Here is a 17,761-nt window from a genome sequence, read left to right on the forward strand (position 1 = left end):
TGTTACTGATAGTGGCAACAAGACTACTGGTTCAATGCGTTTGAAAAATGACGGGGCAAGGGCAATACTTGATGAGAATATTGGAAGCAATAACGAACTGAATAATGAAAAAACCCTAAGCATAATCAAGGGTGACTAAAGGACTCAGAAAATAAGCAGAAATATCTTGCTGGTAATATCCAACAATTTCCCGGTGACATCATGGGTAGCGATGAAGGGGCTGATGATGTACTTAGGTTGATGGGTTTGGAGAATGGGACAACTTCTCCTTTTGATGGAGGCAGGGCATTGTGTAGTGAGGCCACTAATAGTGGTGAAGAGAGGAACTCACTTGTAAAGCCTGAGGACAAGCGCAGCACAGTGAAGGGCTTGAGGAACAACAAGCAAAAGAATCTTAAGGTTGATAGCATGGACATTGCTTGTGATATTGCCAGGAGCTATGAAGGTGGAGACAACAAAGCTAGGCTGATGGATTTAGGGAACGTGATAGCTGCTCTTTTGGGTGAAAGGATAAGAAATTTCCTAGCGAAGCCACCGGTGTTAGTGGAGAGGGAAGGAAATTGTAAAGTACCAAAGGGCTCGAAAAAAACAAGCCAACAGGTGATTGTCAGGAATTGCGTGGTGATGTTGTGGATAGAAACAAAAATGCTGACAACATAAGTAGGCAGGTGATTGTAGATAATAGGATGGCTGCTCCTTTACGTGAATAAGAAAGGTTATTGTTCATCGAGGTCACAGGCCATAGCGGAGAGGGGAATGAAATTAGAAAGCCTAGGCCACTTGGCCGACCAAAGAGCTCAGTGGAGAAGAAAAATCCTGCTGGTGGTTACCAGGAATTTCCTGGTGAAGTTATGAATGGTAATGATGGCAAGGATATTGTTAGTCTAATGGGTTTAGAAAACAGGGTGATTGATCTTTCAGCTGAAAAGGATCAGGTATTGCCTGGTGAGGCCACTGGTGGAGAGGCAAATCATATCATAAGGTCCAGGTATGGCCGACCAAACGGCTCGGTGTACAGGAAGAAAAATCTAGCAGGTAGCAATCAGGCATTGCCTGGTGAGGTTATGCATGTCAATGCGGTGAGAATGCTTTTAGGTTGATGGGTTTAGTAAATGCGGTGGCTGCTTTTTTCGAAGAAAGAGATAAAGCATTGACTGGTGAGGCCACTGGCCGTAGTGGAGAGGGGATTGTTCCAAAACATAAGCGAGGCAATCCAAAGGGGGCAAAGAGCAAGAAAACTCTTGCTGGTGGTAGTCAGGGATTGCCTGGCGAAACCTTGCATGCTAATGATGCCGGTGAGAGAACACCGTAGCCAACTAGTATAGTCATGGGTTCAGAAAATAGGGTGACTGCTCTTGCAGGTGAAGAAGATCAGGTATTCCCTTCGAAGCCACTGGCCACAGTGGAGAGGCGAATGATACCATAAAGTCTAGGCGTGTCCAACCAAAGGTGATAACAAGAAGAAAAATCTTGCAGATGGTAACGAAGCATTGCCTGGTGAAGTTATGCATGGAAATGAAGGTGAAAATGGCGAGGCCACTGGCCGTAGTCGAGAGGGGAATGTTCCAAAACACAAGGCAGGCAATCCAAAGGGGTCAAAGAGCAAGAAAACTCTTGCAGGTAAGTAATCAAGGATTGCTTGGCTAAACCATTTACGGTAACGATGAGGTGAGAAAACAATGAGGTCAACTGCTATAAAGAATGAGAGGGTTTGAGCTCATCAAACAGAGACATGAGAGCCCAGAAGCATCATTTGTAAAGGGAAGTCGCTGTATGCAAGTACTCTAATGCAGAAGATAACAATTTTCAATGCGTATTCTCTTGTGGTTGAACCGGACGCCCGGTGGGCCAATCTCCAAATCTATACCCTATCCTTGAATTTGAAGATTTTTCTTTTTTTGTTTGTTAAGGTTGAAACTGTGGATTTTCTTGGAACTTTTGGTCTCACCAGATATTTCCTTAAAATTCTCTATTTCCTCTTTCAATTCCTTTATATTAATGCAAAAATTCTCCACCTATACTTCTCAATAAAAGTGAAAATAAAAATCTCCACCGAGACAAGACACTCAAAAAATCTAAGACTTACCCATTTTAATTCACACCAGATTATCCAAAACCTCTCTTTCAATTTCCAATCTTTACCACTCTACAAATCCTAATTTTCCTCTCCCTGTGTCCCTTAATTTCTCTCTTCTGCAACAAAATCCTCCAAAAATGCCTGATAATTTGAAAATCTAAAACATACACACTTCAATTCACACCCAATTATCCAACATCCATCTGCAAATTTTCAATCCTGACTCATGAACCATAAATCTTTTCCACTCTCTTTAGCTTAAATTTCCCTCGCTTTCCTGGGAAAATTCGACCACCATGGCCGTTGCTGCAGTTAGAGGCAAACCCACCAAAGAAACTGCTTCTCAATTCAGATACTTTATGTTCAATTACATGCATGTGGGAAGTCGCTTGTCTAGTGCTCACTGTGCTAGCAAAACTACAAAATGGGATGACCATTTTGCAAATACTCCTCATCACTACACTTCTTTCAAGCCTGTTTCTCTTTGCGGGGAGTTTGTTGAAAAGGGTACTCAATTGTTGGAAAATACGAGAAGTAGCGGTAATTCAAGTAAAGACTTTAATAGGAATTGGAGTCAGAAAGTGAGATGTAATAGTGGTGATGGGTCTGGTTATGGCGAACCACCAGAGGTGTGGGAACCACCTGGTAATGGTGTTGCAAAATTAAGGGTGACTGATGGAGGAGTGATTTTAAAGGTAGGGAGTAGAGGTGGGTCTGGCTCAAAGGATGGGTCTTGGGGTGGATCCAATTTGGGGAGTAGCTTTCCAACGCCAAAGGACATTTGTAAGGCACTTGATAAGTTTGTCATTGGACAACAGAGAGCTAAGAAGGTGGGGTTTCTTTATTGTGGTTTGGCATTTGGCTACTTATTGTTTTTAGAGTGATTTTTGCTTTTAGATGCTATGGAAGTAGCTTACCAATTAGTGCCATCATAGTTTTGGTTATTGTGGCCAGCATTATAATTTGAATCAGTTTCAGAAGGAAGAGGCTGTCTTTAGATTGCCTAAATTGTTCATAGTTCTTGTTTTGAATGTAATATTTTGTTAAATTATTAGATGCTGAAGAAAAACAAAACAATGGACATGCTTCATTGCTTTAATGGAATTTTTTGATATGGCCTTTTATCGGAGGATGGCTATAGAAGCATAATGTTTTCATAATTGGCGTATCTTTTTGAAGTGAAGAAAGAAAAACTGTCTTTATTTTGAATTTTCTTTATTTTTCATAGGAGTTTAGGTATGCAGCCATACATGGACAATCCTTATGCTCTGTTTTGCTTGCTTGTCATCTTGTTTCATTTTAGTATTGTCTATCTGCCTTTCTACTCATTTTTTCTAATTTTGTGTCGTGAACAGGTGCTCTCTGTTGCTGTTTACAATCACTACAAGAGGATCTATCTACAGTCTGTTAAAAAATGGTCAGTTTTATTCCTTAGTAGTAAATGTTGTTCCATTGTTTTCTTCCTTTTCCATATGCATAACTGGAAAAGAAAACCTATTGATCATATGTCAGGCACTAATTGCCCATTCAAAAATGCAATGGCTTTTGATTTACTAACAAGCAATTGAACACAAATCACAGTCATGTCATGGAACTTCATCTCTGGCTGAATGTACTGGTGGTTCACCGTATTTATAGCTGCAAAAGTTTTTGTTTTGATGTCTTTTAAACCACATTATATTTTGGCCTTAGTTTCATATTTAGCTCCAGAGCTAGTGAATAGCATTGAACTGTCTTTACAGCAGAGGTTTTTTATTCGATTAAAAGTACACCCTTTTTTTTTTCTTTTTCTTTTTTCCTCTTTTTCGTTTGAGAAAGGAGGGAGAATGGAAAGGAATTATTCGATATGAAAGTACACCCTTTTTCTTTCTTTTTTCCTTTTCCATTTTTTTTTTTGGATTTCCTGCTGATAGGGTTAATATATCAGTGTGCATGCAAACTGCTACAGTATTCAACATGTGTTACTAATATTATCGATTGAGTGACTTTCTTTTGGTACCTTTTCTTGTCTTTCTTCTTTTCTATTCACTCAAAAGAAGTGGCATTGGTGAATCCTTTCTTCCCTTTCCTAGTCACAGTAATGGCTTGTCTGTACTTCCCTTGTCCATTGGGCATGGAATGCACCGTACCCTTCACCATATAATAAGCTAGTAAACTTGATTATCCTCTTTGGGGACATTGTTTTGTTCCTCAGAGATTGCTGGAAAGTCTACTGGATCATGGGGTCAATATTCGATAGCTAGTTCATGTTTTGTGCAGACATGAGTTGCAATGCTGTTATTCATTATGCTTATTGTGAGAGTTGTATGTTTTAACATGCTTAGTACAACTTGGGAAGCTAGGTGCAACGCAGATTCAGGCAATGAAAAACCAGAAACCATGGATGAGGAGGAAGTTGAACTTGAGAAAAGTAATATTCTTCTAATGGGTCCAACAGGTTCAGGTAATTTTTCATTGTCCTTATTCTGATTGTTCGATGATGTAGTTACTTTTAAATGGTACTAGTAACAAGGTCCCAAGAATAACCTAGCTCTCTAGAGTTGTCCTTATGCTATGATATTATTTTTTTTCAGCGTTCTTCTTTAGATGCTTCTTCTGTTAATATGCTGTATTGAATTGACTGATAATCTGTTACAGATGTTGGTCTCTCATGCATGGATAAAGGTCCCTAGTTGTTGATGATTTTGTTTTGATAGAATAGGTAGTGATGATTAGTCTGGTCATGGAACCTTGTGTCAAAGTTTTACTTGTGCTACTCTTTGTGATGTTTTAATTTTTATTTCGACTTATGCCAAAGATTTGACTGTGGACATTAGAAAAAATTGATGCTTCTATGGTCTCTTTCCCCACTCCTCTCTTATTGCAGAAGAATTAGTACTGCTTCCTTCAACGTTCTTTTGGTCTTTTTTCATCCTAAATATAAGTTGTGGCGTGGAATAGAATTTCTGTTAAATTGATTGTTTAAGAAACTGTTAGTTACTGTTCTCACTTCACTGTTTCTTATGTCATTTCAAGGACAGGGAAGACATTACTTGCCAAAACCTTGGCGCGGTTTGTGAATGTTCCTTTTGTTATTGCAGATGCAACTACTTTGACTCAGGCAAGTTGGTGATTTTCATTACTTTATTGTTGTTGACCTATTATGAACTTTATAGCTTATTGTTTTCTCTCACCTTCAATTGGATTTGATTTAGAAGTCAATTCATTTACCCAAATTACATCTAGATTAGTTGTGTACTGCTGTGTATTTTGCCTCGGCATTTACTTTTATGGATTGGTGAAGATGCAAAAAATCACGTTGATATTGATGGTTTGAAATCAAATGGCCACGTTTCTGGAGAGGGACAAACATGATCGTATTGCTTTTGCATCTGAAATAAGATGTTTGCACTTGGGTTTCTCTTCTTAGATGCCCCCCTCTTCCTTTTTTTTTTAAGAAAAAATAAATTTGAATATGATTAATTGATATGTTTTATTAATGCAATTCTTTAGTAAATTTTGGTTGCTGATTTATGTATGTTGGAAAATCTTGTTAGGGAAGCTGATTTTAAGTTATCATGAAATTTTATGTGCAGGCAGGATATGTCGGGGAAGATGTGGAGTCCATGTTATACAAACTACTGACAGTGAGTTCTCACAAATCTTATTTATATTCTGCTTCAAGCACTTTTCTACATGGGAAATACTCTTCTCCGTGATATATGTCCAGTGCCATTTTAATTGTCATTCATTAACTTGTTGCTTCCATAGCTTGTCTTAGATTCTTAGCCTACTCTCTCAAAACTTATGAACTGGTATCTTATGATTTCCTGATTTAGTGTGGATATATGATCAGCTGTTGCGGTATATGGTTTTGGTTTTGCCTGAGACGGAGACTGAGTTTATTTTCATTTATTAACTGTTTTTTTCTTCATAGGGAGAGGGAAAAATTGAGCAGTTTTCATATGAGCAATCATTTCATTGTTTATGGTCCTTAGATCCCTGGCAACTAAAAATTCTGCTCAGAACTTATAAATACACATTAGGATATAGTTGACATGTGACAATTATAAACTCTTTTTGCTTGGCTTGTTCAAATTTTCAGTGGGGCCACTGTACCAATAATCATGGCTCTGCTGCACAAGTTGGACACTGAATTATTATCTTGCCTATTGTGAATGAACAAGCCTAAATTTTTCCTTCTTTTCTGTGTATCTCAGGCTGCTGACCATAACGTGGCAGCTGCTCAGCAAGGCATCATTTACATTGATGAAGTTGACAAGATCACAAGAAAGGTTATGTCCACCATTTTACCATCACTACCTTCATCTTTATTTCTTTTCTTCAAAAATTGCATCCCCCTTCTAACATTATCTCTACATCTCCTGTCTTTTCAATATGCAGGCTGAGAGTGTTAACATCAGTAGAGATGTGTCGGGGGAGGGTGTACAGCAAGCATTATTGAAAATGCTTGAAGGAACAGTAAGTGCTGCCAAAAGTTGTTGGAGAAGAATGATTATGAATTACTTCATATCTCTGCTGGCTCAATTCTATTACCATTGCTACTGACATAGCTAGATGATCCATCTGTACCCTTAGTTATGTATGGAAAGATTAGCTTATTGAATTGTTAACTTCTATTTGGTTATTTTTTTCCAACCATATGTTTACAGCCATGCATTTTTTTTTTTTTTTTTTTTTTTTTCTGATCTAGGTAGTCAATGTTCCAGTTAAGGAAGCTCGAAAGCATCCTAGGGGAGACGATATTCAGGTAGAATGTGGTTTGTAACACATGCTTCTGACTGGTTTGCAAATTATCCGCATAATAATATCCATGGACATGTTTTGCTATTCTTAAGACTTCCTGACAACTACAGACACGGTCAAGTCGTCATGTGACCGTGAAAAGTCAGCTACTGCAATTGCCTTTTTTCTTAATCTCTTATGATCAATTTTTTTAATAGATCGACACAAAGGATATTCTTTTCATATGTGGGGGTGCCTTCATTGATTTGGAGAAGACCATTTCTGAAAGGTTTTACATACATACACCCCCCCCTCCTCTCTCTTCATGTGGTATAATATGAATCCTTTTTTCGAAAAGGGAAATGTAAGTAAATATTTATGACATCCTTGCAGGCACCAAGATTCATCGATTGGGTTTGGTGCACCAGTACGTGCAAACATGAGGACAGGTGGTGTTACGAGTGCTGCCATGGCATCATCTTTATTGGAGACTGTAAGTGAAAACTGGTCTTCAATTAGCAACAGCTTTGATGGCCCCCCTTTTGTCTTTTATGCAACTGCCACTGTTTGTCTTTGCTACTATCTGCTTTTAGATACTTGAATATTTTTTGAACTGAAATCTTTGCCAGGCTGAAAGCAGTGATCTTGTTTCATATGGTTTGATACCTGAATTTGTTGGAAGATTTCCTATCCTCGTCAGTTTATCAGCTCTCACTGAGGATCAACTTGTCCAGGTATATATTGTTGAAATGTTCCCTGTCTAATAAATCAACACATGTTTGTTCTCTTTAACGATGCTAGGTTTCTGTTGGAATCATGGAGAGGTTTGAAATTGTTTGATATCATGGATAATAAGCTTAGACTTGCCCTTTTCCATTTCCCACATTTACAGTGGTTTGGTGGAAACAAAGGAATTGATGCACTTGGTCTACATATGCTCGTGAAGAATTTCCTCGTTGTTTATAACCTTATTGTTTATTTGGACTTCTTTCTCACTCCCTAACTGGAAATAATGTTCTATAGGTTCTGACAGAACCAAAGAATGCCCTCGGGAAGCAATACAGGAAGTTGTTCCAAATGAATGGTGTAAGCGTTTTTCCAAGCCACCCGCTCTTTTAGATGCTTTCTTGGATAAACATTGTACTCTTAATGAATTTGTTGCTTATTCTCTTGGACAGTAAACATGTTTAGTTTTAAAGCCATCCAATTCTCCCTCCCCCCCCTCAGGTCAAGCTACATGTTACAGATCATGCTTTGAGATCAATTGCTAGAAAAGCAATAACCAAAAATACCGGGGCTCGGGCCTTGCGGTCCATATTAGAGAGCATCTTGATGGATTCCATGTATGAGGTATGACATCCCTCCCCTCTCTGTTTTTTTGGGCAATTCCTGATTCTGATGGAAAGTTTATATTATGAGAAGAAGCCTGTCCCGGTATATTTGAAAGATGGACACTAATAATTAAAGCATCATATATAAGTCTCTTCCAGTTCCAAACTTCTTCTTTTAGTATTGACCCTTTGTAAACTGAATTTATTGGATTCGTCCTTGTGCCAATGGCCCAGAGGTGGTCCAGGTTAAAATGCCTTTAACTTTGCATTTGACTGGAAGGGAGTCCATCCACAGGGTGGGGTAAGTAAAACTTTCTTGAGGGAAAATGGAAAAAGAAAGAGCTACAAAGAAGAACTACCTCATATATGATTGACACCCATTATCTTCCTTGAATAGTATTTTACCATGAGGTGGACCTCTGGGGTTCATTACAACTAACCGGTCCTTAGTGTTTAGAGTATCATTTGATTTCCTGTTCTGAGATAGGGATTTTGCATTGGTTGTTGTCAATTGCTTCTAAGATTTTTCTCTGTTTTTATTTATATCCCAGACCTTGGACCTAATCTTCCCAAATGTGTCCTATGAGAAACAGAAGCAAGGCTCTGGGACTCTTTTGGTTTCAACTTGATTGTGATGTTTATCGACTGGAAATGCATCTATTCTCTGTATTTCAGAAAACTGTTAGATAATGCAATTCTACCTCCTAAATTGTGCAGATTCCTGATGTAAGAAGGGGGGCTGATATTATAGATGCTGTTGTAGTTGATGAAGAGGCTATTGGACCTGAGGAACATGGAGCTGGAGCCAAAATCCTGTATGGCAGGGGCGCGTTGGATCACTATCTTTCAAAAAACAAATTAAAGTCATCTGAGGTGCGTATTAATCTTTGGATGCATCTTTATAAAAAAATTCTTTATTGATGATCCTTGTCTCCAAAGCTCTCGTGTCTAATCAATTGATGTTTATGTAGGCAACTGTGGAGGGTTCTGATGGAGAAGCAGAGGTGGAATCAGAGCTTCCTAAGATAGTTGCCGGCATATAATTTACTGGTGAATGTTGTTTGTAGCCTCCTCACATCACATACCTGTACATAATAAGCTCACATTAATTTAATAAACCAAAGTTCTGTATACACGTTACAATTGCTAAAAAACTACACTTTCCCAACCACAGAGTTCAGATTTTTTTATATCACTGCTGTATTCTACATCAGTCAGCCAAAGACAATCAAGTTCTTCCATCCCATTTTCCAGCATGAATTTTCTGGGAGAATTAAATTATTGCTTTGGCACTTTCAGCTGTTTTTATTTTGCTTGCCCTTCTAGTCCTGCAACTTTGGGGTGCCCTTTAGCACCTTGGAGTCTTGGACTCCATACAATAGGAAGAATGCTTACATAATTTCATCCACACTCGGGCTCTATGACCTTTAATAGGGCAGAGCTGCTCCACTGGACAACAGGTAACCCACATGTAGGACTACCTCTTTAACAACTTTTGATGCTTGAACACTGTGACTAGGTGACATCTTCTTAGCTTGTCATCCTTTTATCCTCATATTAAATCAAGCTTTATTGAGTCAAAACTTGTAAAAGGAAAGTGAAAGTTGAAAGAAAGTAGGCCTACTTATTGCTGAGTCCAAAGCTATTGCAAGGAAGAAAGCGGAACATCCTTACATAGGCTCCAAATAATTATTGTTAAAAGTTCGAAAAGGAAAAAAAAAAAAAAACATTGTTAAAAGAACAAAACCAATCATGTGGCCTCATTAAGCATCATGCCTTCGTTGTCTTTGCTGCCTTTACATTTGTTTGCTTACTCAATTTGACAGTATCATGTCATGTCTTCCTTCTCTTCCACTCCTTCCTTCATTGTATATAGAAGTTACATTTTGAACAATAATGCTACTTTTATAGAGAAAAAAATCTACCGAAATCTCTTGTTGAAAATTTGATTCATGTTTCAATGATCCAATAAATTAAATTTATTAAACTTAGCTCTTATCCAGGATATAAGTTGAGCAGGTTAACATGAATTAATTTAAAATAACATTGTTTTAAGTTTTTTTTTTAAATAAAATAACATTATTTTGAAAAAAATTACTATTTAAAAAATATCAAACTTAATTTTTAGGGAATTATTTCTTATCAACTCTCGTCATGTTTAATAGATGGGGTTTAATAACTTCATGAATTGTTTTTTTTTTTTTTTTTTTGAGAAGTTAGCATTATTTTATTCTAAAACTTGTTGCTAAATTGATAAAATTCATTTTGTTGAATGTCATGGAAATTTGTTGCCAGGAAATTTAGCATTTGATTCTGATAAACTGATCATATCATGAGGATGCCAAATTCATGTAGACAGGAAGGTAGATATGTCGAATCAGGGTGTTGATTTAGGCTGCTGAGCACTTCAGGATCCATGGTGTAATTTCAACAATTTGAAACCAAAATTTGAAGGGAAAAAAAAATTACTTACAGGATGGAAATAGAAAATTGGACTCCTTCTGAATCTTTAACCTAATCATCTAAAAAGAAAGCTTCTATAATTGTCATGTTTTGGTAGGTGATGTGATGTACTCTTCTCTGCATTAGATACAAACATGGATTGCTTCCTCGTCTCCTCAACAATCATTTTTATTAGTGATTAAAATTACTACCCATAAAAGTAATTTTTACTCTATGGAAAAAATTATGTTTGGAAAACAGAATCAGCTAATTGCAGTGTGAAAAAAATTAGCTGTTTAAACAGTTATTTTATTCTGGTTATTCTCCAAAAAAAATGGATTTTATGTATTTGGGATAAACTTTCCTATTGAAAAATATGCTTAAAATATTGTTAAGTAACGTCCTTTTCAATTTATCAACAAAATCACTGTAATTAACAAGCATTAAACCTCTAACAACCGTTGATCTCAACTCCAACTGTCCCATTTTAAATCAAACGGTCATCCTCCTCCCTCTCCGTCCTTACAAACCTTGGAAGTGAGAGAGAACAGAAAAGATAGAGACAACAAGCCAAGAAAAGAATGTTTTTTTTTTTTTTTTTTTGAGAGAGAGAGATTCTGAGGAACCAAACAAGCCTCTATTTCTCTCTCTCTCACTCAAAACTTTCTCAAGAAAACAGAAAAAAGATTGAAACTTTAGATACAAGAAAGAAAGATACCAAAAATTGAAAATCCAATCTTTTTCAATTGGGTTCGTGTCTAAATATTGAGTTTTTGCCATTTTAGGCTTGTTGGGTTCTTTTTATTTTTGTAAAAATTTGTACTTCAATGGATTTTGATAATATTGAATGTGTGTCATCATCAGATGGACTTGATGAGGATGAGATCCATCACCATAATTTACAACATCATCACCTTCATCAATTTGCATCACCAAAGCCTCACAATGTAAGCAACAACAGCAATGGTAATGCCAATGTTGTTGGGGGTCCTACAGTTATTGCTCCTGCAACTAGTGTTCATGAGCTCCTAGAATGTCCTGTCTGTACCAATTCTATGTACCCACCAATTCATCAGGTTTGTTCTTTGTGTGTTTAATTTGTTGTGAAGATGTGTACTTTATGGTTTGTGTTTATCTGGTCTTGTCTGCTTGCTGTTTTTTTTTTTTTTGTTATGTTTTTGATGTTTGATAGGTGTATGTTAGATCTTTTTGGATTTGGTAATTGGGTTTTAAGGACATTGGTGATTTCAGGTGCATAGTGATGATGTGTTGTTTTAGAGTTGATGATGGTTGAATTGGATATGTTTTGGGCTGTTTTAGTGAGAACAATTTTGGGTTTTTGGCGAGTTGATTTCAATAGATTAGTGCTGAATTTGAGTGTGTGAGGGAATTTGACTTGAACGGATGGCATTCTAGTGACGCTTTTGCAAGGGTTGCAATGCTATGAGATCCTCTTTGAGCATTCCTGAAGCTGAGGTGATTCCATTCTGCGAGATCCTTGATCCATTTTCCAGAAGTTAATTCTTTTGCCTCGAGTGATATCTGAACTTCCCTATGTTAAGATTGTTGCTTTCTTATTTTCCTTTAATTGTTCTTATCAATTGCAACATAAGCTGTCAAGTACTATATCTGCTTTGGAATCTCGTTTCAGTTACGTTATCTGGAGATCAAGCTTCACTTCTTTTTTCTGACTTCATATGTGATTCTTTTATGTTGAGAGTTTTTTCTGGAATAATACTTTGATTTTTTGAAGCAATGATGGCTCATGCCAAGCTGCAAATTAAGTGGGTAATAAGACTAATATCAGGTGCTATATAGGTAGAGAATCAGATATTGAAGTATGCAGCCTAATATTGGCGTGCTGCATTTCATCATTGACTTGTCAACTTTTTACCTGATTCTTCTTATTTATTTCTTGGTCTTGCTTAGTATGCTTGCCTCTACACTGAACTTTCTCATCTTAATCTTGGAGGGGAATGCTAACATGGCTGTGTTTTGCTAAACTTTGCCTACAAACCTACATTAATATATGGATTTTAACTGTCTCTTCCTTGCAGTGTCACAATGGGCACACGCTATGTTCCACCTGTAAAACAAGGGTACAAAATCGCTGCCCCACATGTAGGCAGGAGCTTGGGGACATTAGATGTTTAGCCCTAGAAAAGGTGGCTGAGTCACTAGAACTGCCTTGCAAATATTACAACTTGGGGTGCCCAGAGATATTTCCATATTACAGCAAGCTCAAGCACGAGGCAATTTGCAACTTCAGACCATATAATTGCCCCTATGCTGGATCAGAGTGCTCTGTTGTTGGGGACATCCCTTTCCTGGTTGCACATCTAAGGGATGATCACAAGGTGGACATGCACATAGGATGCACTTTCAACCATCGCTATGTGAAGTCTAATCCCCGCGAAGTGGAGAATGCCACATGGATGTTGACGGTAACTCTAGAATTGTTTTTTACATTTTTTAAACTGGATTTGCATGAACAATTTCACAAGTCATGGTTAATTAGGTTATAGAATATTTCTCTAACTATGGGATGCTGACAGGTTAAACTTGAAGCCAACTTATTTCCACTAAACTAAACTGTAGCCCAAACCATATTCAGATCCTGCCATATAAGATTTCACTAGTTTTACACTGGCTGTCAACCGACCATGTTCAGATCATAGCACCTAGACAGATTTGTCAAAGCTAGGTGAAATAAATTAGTTTGCAGGCTTTTTCTTCTGCACGCAATTTGGCATTGACTCCTGGATTCCCCAACTATCAGAAGTAAAGAAAGGAAGGAAGTATATATGGCTGTCACCTGTCAACGTGATATGGATAACATGACATGGTGGCATTATTAAATATCCTAGGCCTCCCTTGGAAAATGAAATCTTTCAATCTGTATAGCGGATGCCATTTGAAATTTCATTACTAACTGTTAACCTAGGTGGTAAAGACATTTCCAAATCAATCATGTTTTGATTTTCATCCCTTAAACTATTCCGCTAGAAGTTCTGTTAATTTTGATCTATTCATAAGCACATTGGCCAGGCTTGATTGCATCTGGTTACTCAATTTGTGTTATTGTGTAGCCTATATGAGAGACATTCACTTCCTTTTATTTTCTGGCATGCGTTCATGTGAGTCTGTCACTAGACTCCCAGCCCCTAAAATGACCGCGCAACCTTGACTTGCCTATTTCTGGATTAAGCCATGACCTGCATATTTATTATAGAGTTCATGATTCAATATTCACTAATGGATTCTGCACGTTCTTTATTGGCTGTTCTGTACCTGATTGGATGGCTTGTCCTTTTTTTTTTTTTGGTCAGGTCTTCCATTGTTTTGGTCAATACTTCTGCCTTCACTTTGAAGCTTTCCAGCTTGGCATGGCCCCTGTTTATATGGCATTCCTCCGTTTCATGGGTGATGAGGCTGAGGCTCGGAATTATAGCTATAGCCTTGAGGTCGGAGGAAATGGCAGGAAACTTATATGGGAGGGTACCCCGCGAAGTGTCCGAGATAGCCACCGGAAGGTCAGGGATAGTCATGACGGTCTCATAATTCAACGAAATATGGCACTTTTCTTCTCTGGTGGGGATAGGAAGGAGCTGAAGCTTAGAGTTACCGGGAGGATATGGAAGGAACAGCAAAGTCCAGAAACTGGAGTGTGCATACCTAACCTTTGTAGCTAAAGGCGAAGTGATTTTGAAGACATTTACACGGTTTGTGTGTTTGAGACTGTTGTGTGTTGTACCTACTTCTTCCATCCTTTTCTTGTATCTTGTAATGGATGGAATTGATGAAACCCTACAGTTTTTGATAAATTTGTATAATAAACAACTGTTCTTCCATCAACTTTTGCTTGATAGTACAAAAAGAAGGCTTTCAAGCTAGACTGGATGAAGCCAATTACAGGATCTTTGCTGTGTATCGTAGACTATACTGCTATATATATATAGGACTGTCAATCCTCGGTTCTTAAAACAGCAAGGCATTGAAATTGTAAAAGTGAAAATGAGCTTATCATATTTTCAGAAAGTACAAGGAGGAGGTCTGAAGAGGTGTGGTGGAATCTGCAACACAAAAGCTCAGTCTAGTAGAAGAGAATGACCACGACAATTGACAGGAAGAACAAGCCGTTCTGCTAACAAATTAGGCCTATTGCGGAGCTTTTGAGATCAGGCTAGCTTGCTTCCAAGCCACGGCACTATTTTTTTTCTACAATGATTTTCATTGCTCACATGATATAAATGCTGTTGGTATTTCATATTTGTCATACTGAATTTTATAGTTCCCCATTGTGATGATACTCAATTGTTTACTCAAAATCTCATAGATGCAGAGATGTTTAACAACATATACTTAGTGATAACTTATCCTGCTACTTGTGTGATTGCTGATCTACGTTATGAATACTATCAATTTGATTCAAAGAGTTTGCATGCATGAATTACTGGAACTCCTGCTCGTTAACCCATTTGGTGTTCAAGGTCTAGTTAACCAAATAAACATATGAAAAAAGTAATAGAACAGAGCTGCATTTACATCAAATGCGGTACCAGGCAAATCTAATTAGGGACAGCATCATTGCTATTTGTTCAGTTCCCATATGGGTAATGCTTCACCATTTGTAGAGGAATATGTCATGTCATGTCGGCAAAGACAGCAATCCAAGTAACTCCGTATTTTAATTGCTACCACAAAGTTGTTCTATTGAATCATTCAGCAAGCTAAAAGAATCTACTCCTATAGTGCGTCCTGTGTACTGGGATTCGAGGACCATAGATTTAACACAACCATCTTAAGAATTCCTGATCAAAGATAACTGTTAACTGATTGCCCCAATAATACGAGATTTGTATCAAAAAATGATGGATGTTAAAAGTTCATTGCGTTTAGCAAGGAAAAAAAACGAAGAATCACGCGCTCATTGTGCACAAAGATCAAAGAGAAATCGACCAAATGTGTATCAGCTCTACAAACTCTGAGAAACAGCAGACAGTACAATAAGGATAGGCAAATAAATCATCGTTATTTCCCAACATGTTTAATTACATAAGAATAGACCAGCCTCACACTTCAAAAGTATTCATGTGCGTGAGATGAAGCGCAAACGTTTTACCATTTCAAGGAGCAACCTGCTGCCCAGTTGCACCATCACTTTGAGCTTCAGTCTCATCTGAATCATCACCTTTATTTTCTCCCTCCTCTGTGTTTACATCAGTGGGAGAAAACTCTGCAATAGTAGCTTCCTCAATGCTTTCTCCTTTATCAGCTTGTGCCTCTTTGTTAGCCAAGGTCGCCTCAATGGCATTCTCATTAGCTCCGGACTCTGTCTCAGCTTCCTTTTTTCCAATGGGTGAAATTAGAGAGTTGATGACAGCTTTTGCACTTCTCTTGGAAGCCTCAGCTGCCTCGACCTCTTTGGCCTTAGCCTCAGCTTTCTGCCTCTCTTTCTCTTCCAAAAGGTTTGTTAACTCTTCTTCTCTCCCCTCCTTTCTCAATTCTCCCTTAACAAACTCCTGCAGCTCCTCACTAAACTCAGCTTCCTCGTCATCAATTATTCCTTCAGCCATTTTAAGCAACTCATCCAATTTCCCGACATCACTCATTGTCTTCATCATAAACTTGTAGCTCTCATCATCCATCTTGAGTTTCTTCACCATCATATCATAAAATGATTTTGCTTCATCAATCTTCCCCACTTTAACCAGCTCATCAATCAATCTATTATAAACTGCCAAGTTCGGCCTCGACCCTGATTCAACCATTTTCCTAAAGTAAGCCGCCCCATCATCGATTCTATTTTCTTTAATGCAAGTATCCATCAATAGAACATAAGTATACTCATCTGGTTTAACCCCCTTTCCATCCATCTCTCCATAAACTGTCTCAGCTTCAACCAGCATTCCATTGCTGCACAGCTGATCAATCAAATTATTAAATGACAAAGTATCTGGATTGCACCTATAATCACCCATTTTCAATAAAACTTCAATGGCATCCTTATACCTCCCTTCCAAACAATACCCATCAACCATAACATTAAAACTCCCCAAATCCACAACCAAACTCTTTGGCGGGTTATGCTCTCTTAACATACTCTCAAACAACTTCAATGCTTCATCGAACTCACCATTCTTACACAATGCATCAAGCACTGAATTATTCGCAACTGCACTCCATTTACCCCTCAAATTCTCCCTCAAAAACTCACCATAACACTCCATCGCCTCCTTCTTCATCCCTCTCATAAAATACCCTTTCATCAACCCCCCATAAACCACAACTCCATTCCCCACAACCTCACCTCCCATCTTCTCCTTCAGCTCCTCGTAAAGCCTAAAAACCGAATCTGAATCCCCACTCCGCACACAACCCACCATCAAATAATAATAAATAACCGGATCTGGTGAAAAACCTTTAATCGCAATCATTTCATCTTTCAGCTCCAAAGCCTTCTCTAACTTCCCATTATCTACCAACCCTTTAATCATAATCCTATAAGTCGTTGGTGAAGGGCTCAAAGGAGCCTCATTAACCATCTGTTTATAATATTCTAGCGCCGTGTCCGGCTTTCTACAATCTAAATACGTTTGAAACAATAGATTATGAGTGATCACATTTGCAGCAATGCCAGCCTGAGTAATAAACCTATGCAAAGAAAGCAAATCAGAGTACTTTGATTGGCGTAATTGCGCATTAAGCACAGCATTAACAGTGTAAATTGTGGGCTTACAGTTTGAATAAACCGAATGGCGGGTATAAAGTGCAGCTTCTTCAAGATCATTTTCACGAACTAGGGTTAGAATCTTGTTGTGAAGATTCAAGCGGTTGCCGGTAAGAGAAGAAATGGGTTCAGGTAGTTTTGGGGCATTAGGGTTTTGGATAGGTTTAGGGATTTGTTGGGTTTGTTGTTGGTTTCTGTTGAGGGAAGAGAGTGGGGGTTCAATGCGGAGACGGCGTTTGCGGCGGCGGCGTTCGGCGGCGGCTTCTTCTGGGGAGGAGAAGGAGAGGAAGCGGACGGAGATGGTGTGGGATGGTGGCGCGTGGCGGTGGTGGAGAGGGGTTTTGGTGGTTAGGGTTTTGAGTTGGGCTAGGAAAGTTGTGGGTTTAGAGAAAGACATTTTTAGGGTTTTAAGGTTTTGGCAAGGAAATGAAGATTTTTGTAGGGTTTATGGCTATA

General features: G+C 38.2%; 3 protein-coding genes across 6 annotated transcripts; 2 read left to right on the plus strand and 1 right to left on the minus strand.

Annotated features, from left to right (window-relative positions):
• Window positions 1-1,471: 1,471 nt before the first annotated feature.
• Window positions 1,472-9,323, plus strand: LOC118032867 (CLP protease regulatory subunit CLPX1, mitochondrial). Of its 4 annotated transcripts, none has more exons than XM_073403593.1 (15): window positions 1,693-2,907; window positions 3,433-3,494; window positions 4,402-4,520; window positions 5,098-5,181; window positions 5,657-5,703; window positions 6,277-6,351; window positions 6,461-6,538; window positions 6,771-6,827; window positions 7,021-7,091; window positions 7,196-7,295; window positions 7,432-7,536; window positions 7,826-7,888; window positions 8,030-8,152; window positions 8,851-9,006; window positions 9,105-9,323. In XM_073403593.1, exons 1-15 carry the CDS (start codon window positions 2,374-2,376, stop codon window positions 9,174-9,176), a joined length of 1,746 nt encoding a protein of 581 aa, XP_073259694.1. In that variant the 5' UTR covers window positions 1,693-2,373; the 3' UTR covers window positions 9,177-9,323. The 4 variants fall into 4 exon arrangements, with proteins under 4 accessions (XP_073259696.1, XP_073259694.1, XP_073259695.1 ...); XM_073403594.1 differs by having other exon boundaries at window positions 1,694-2,907; window positions 4,420-4,520; XM_073403596.1 differs by having other exon boundaries at window positions 2,661-2,907; window positions 4,416-4,520.
• A 1,800-nt stretch (window positions 9,324-11,123) lies between these two features.
• Window positions 11,124-14,492, plus strand: LOC118032858 (E3 ubiquitin-protein ligase SINAT5). Its single transcript, XM_035037642.2, has 3 exons — window positions 11,124-11,651; window positions 12,633-13,019; window positions 13,905-14,492. The coding sequence occupies exons 1-3, from the start codon at window positions 11,403-11,405 to the stop codon at window positions 14,265-14,267; spliced, it is 999 nt and encodes a 332-aa protein (XP_034893533.1). The 5' UTR covers window positions 11,124-11,402; the 3' UTR covers window positions 14,268-14,492.
• Window positions 14,493-15,505: 1,013 nt separating this feature from the next.
• LOC118032851 (pentatricopeptide repeat-containing protein At3g49240, mitochondrial) lies at window positions 15,506-17,756 on the minus strand. Its single transcript, XM_035037629.2, has one exon. The coding sequence runs from the start codon at window positions 17,700-17,702 to the stop codon at window positions 15,702-15,704; it is 2,001 nt and encodes a 666-aa protein (XP_034893520.1). The 5' UTR covers window positions 17,703-17,756; the 3' UTR covers window positions 15,506-15,701.
• Window positions 17,757-17,761: the final 5 nt, after the last annotated feature.

This window comes from Populus alba, chromosome 12 (assembly GCF_005239225.2).
Source record: "Populus alba chromosome 12, ASM523922v2, whole genome shotgun sequence".
Lineage (NCBI taxonomy): Eukaryota > Viridiplantae > Streptophyta > Magnoliopsida > Malpighiales > Salicaceae > Populus > Populus alba.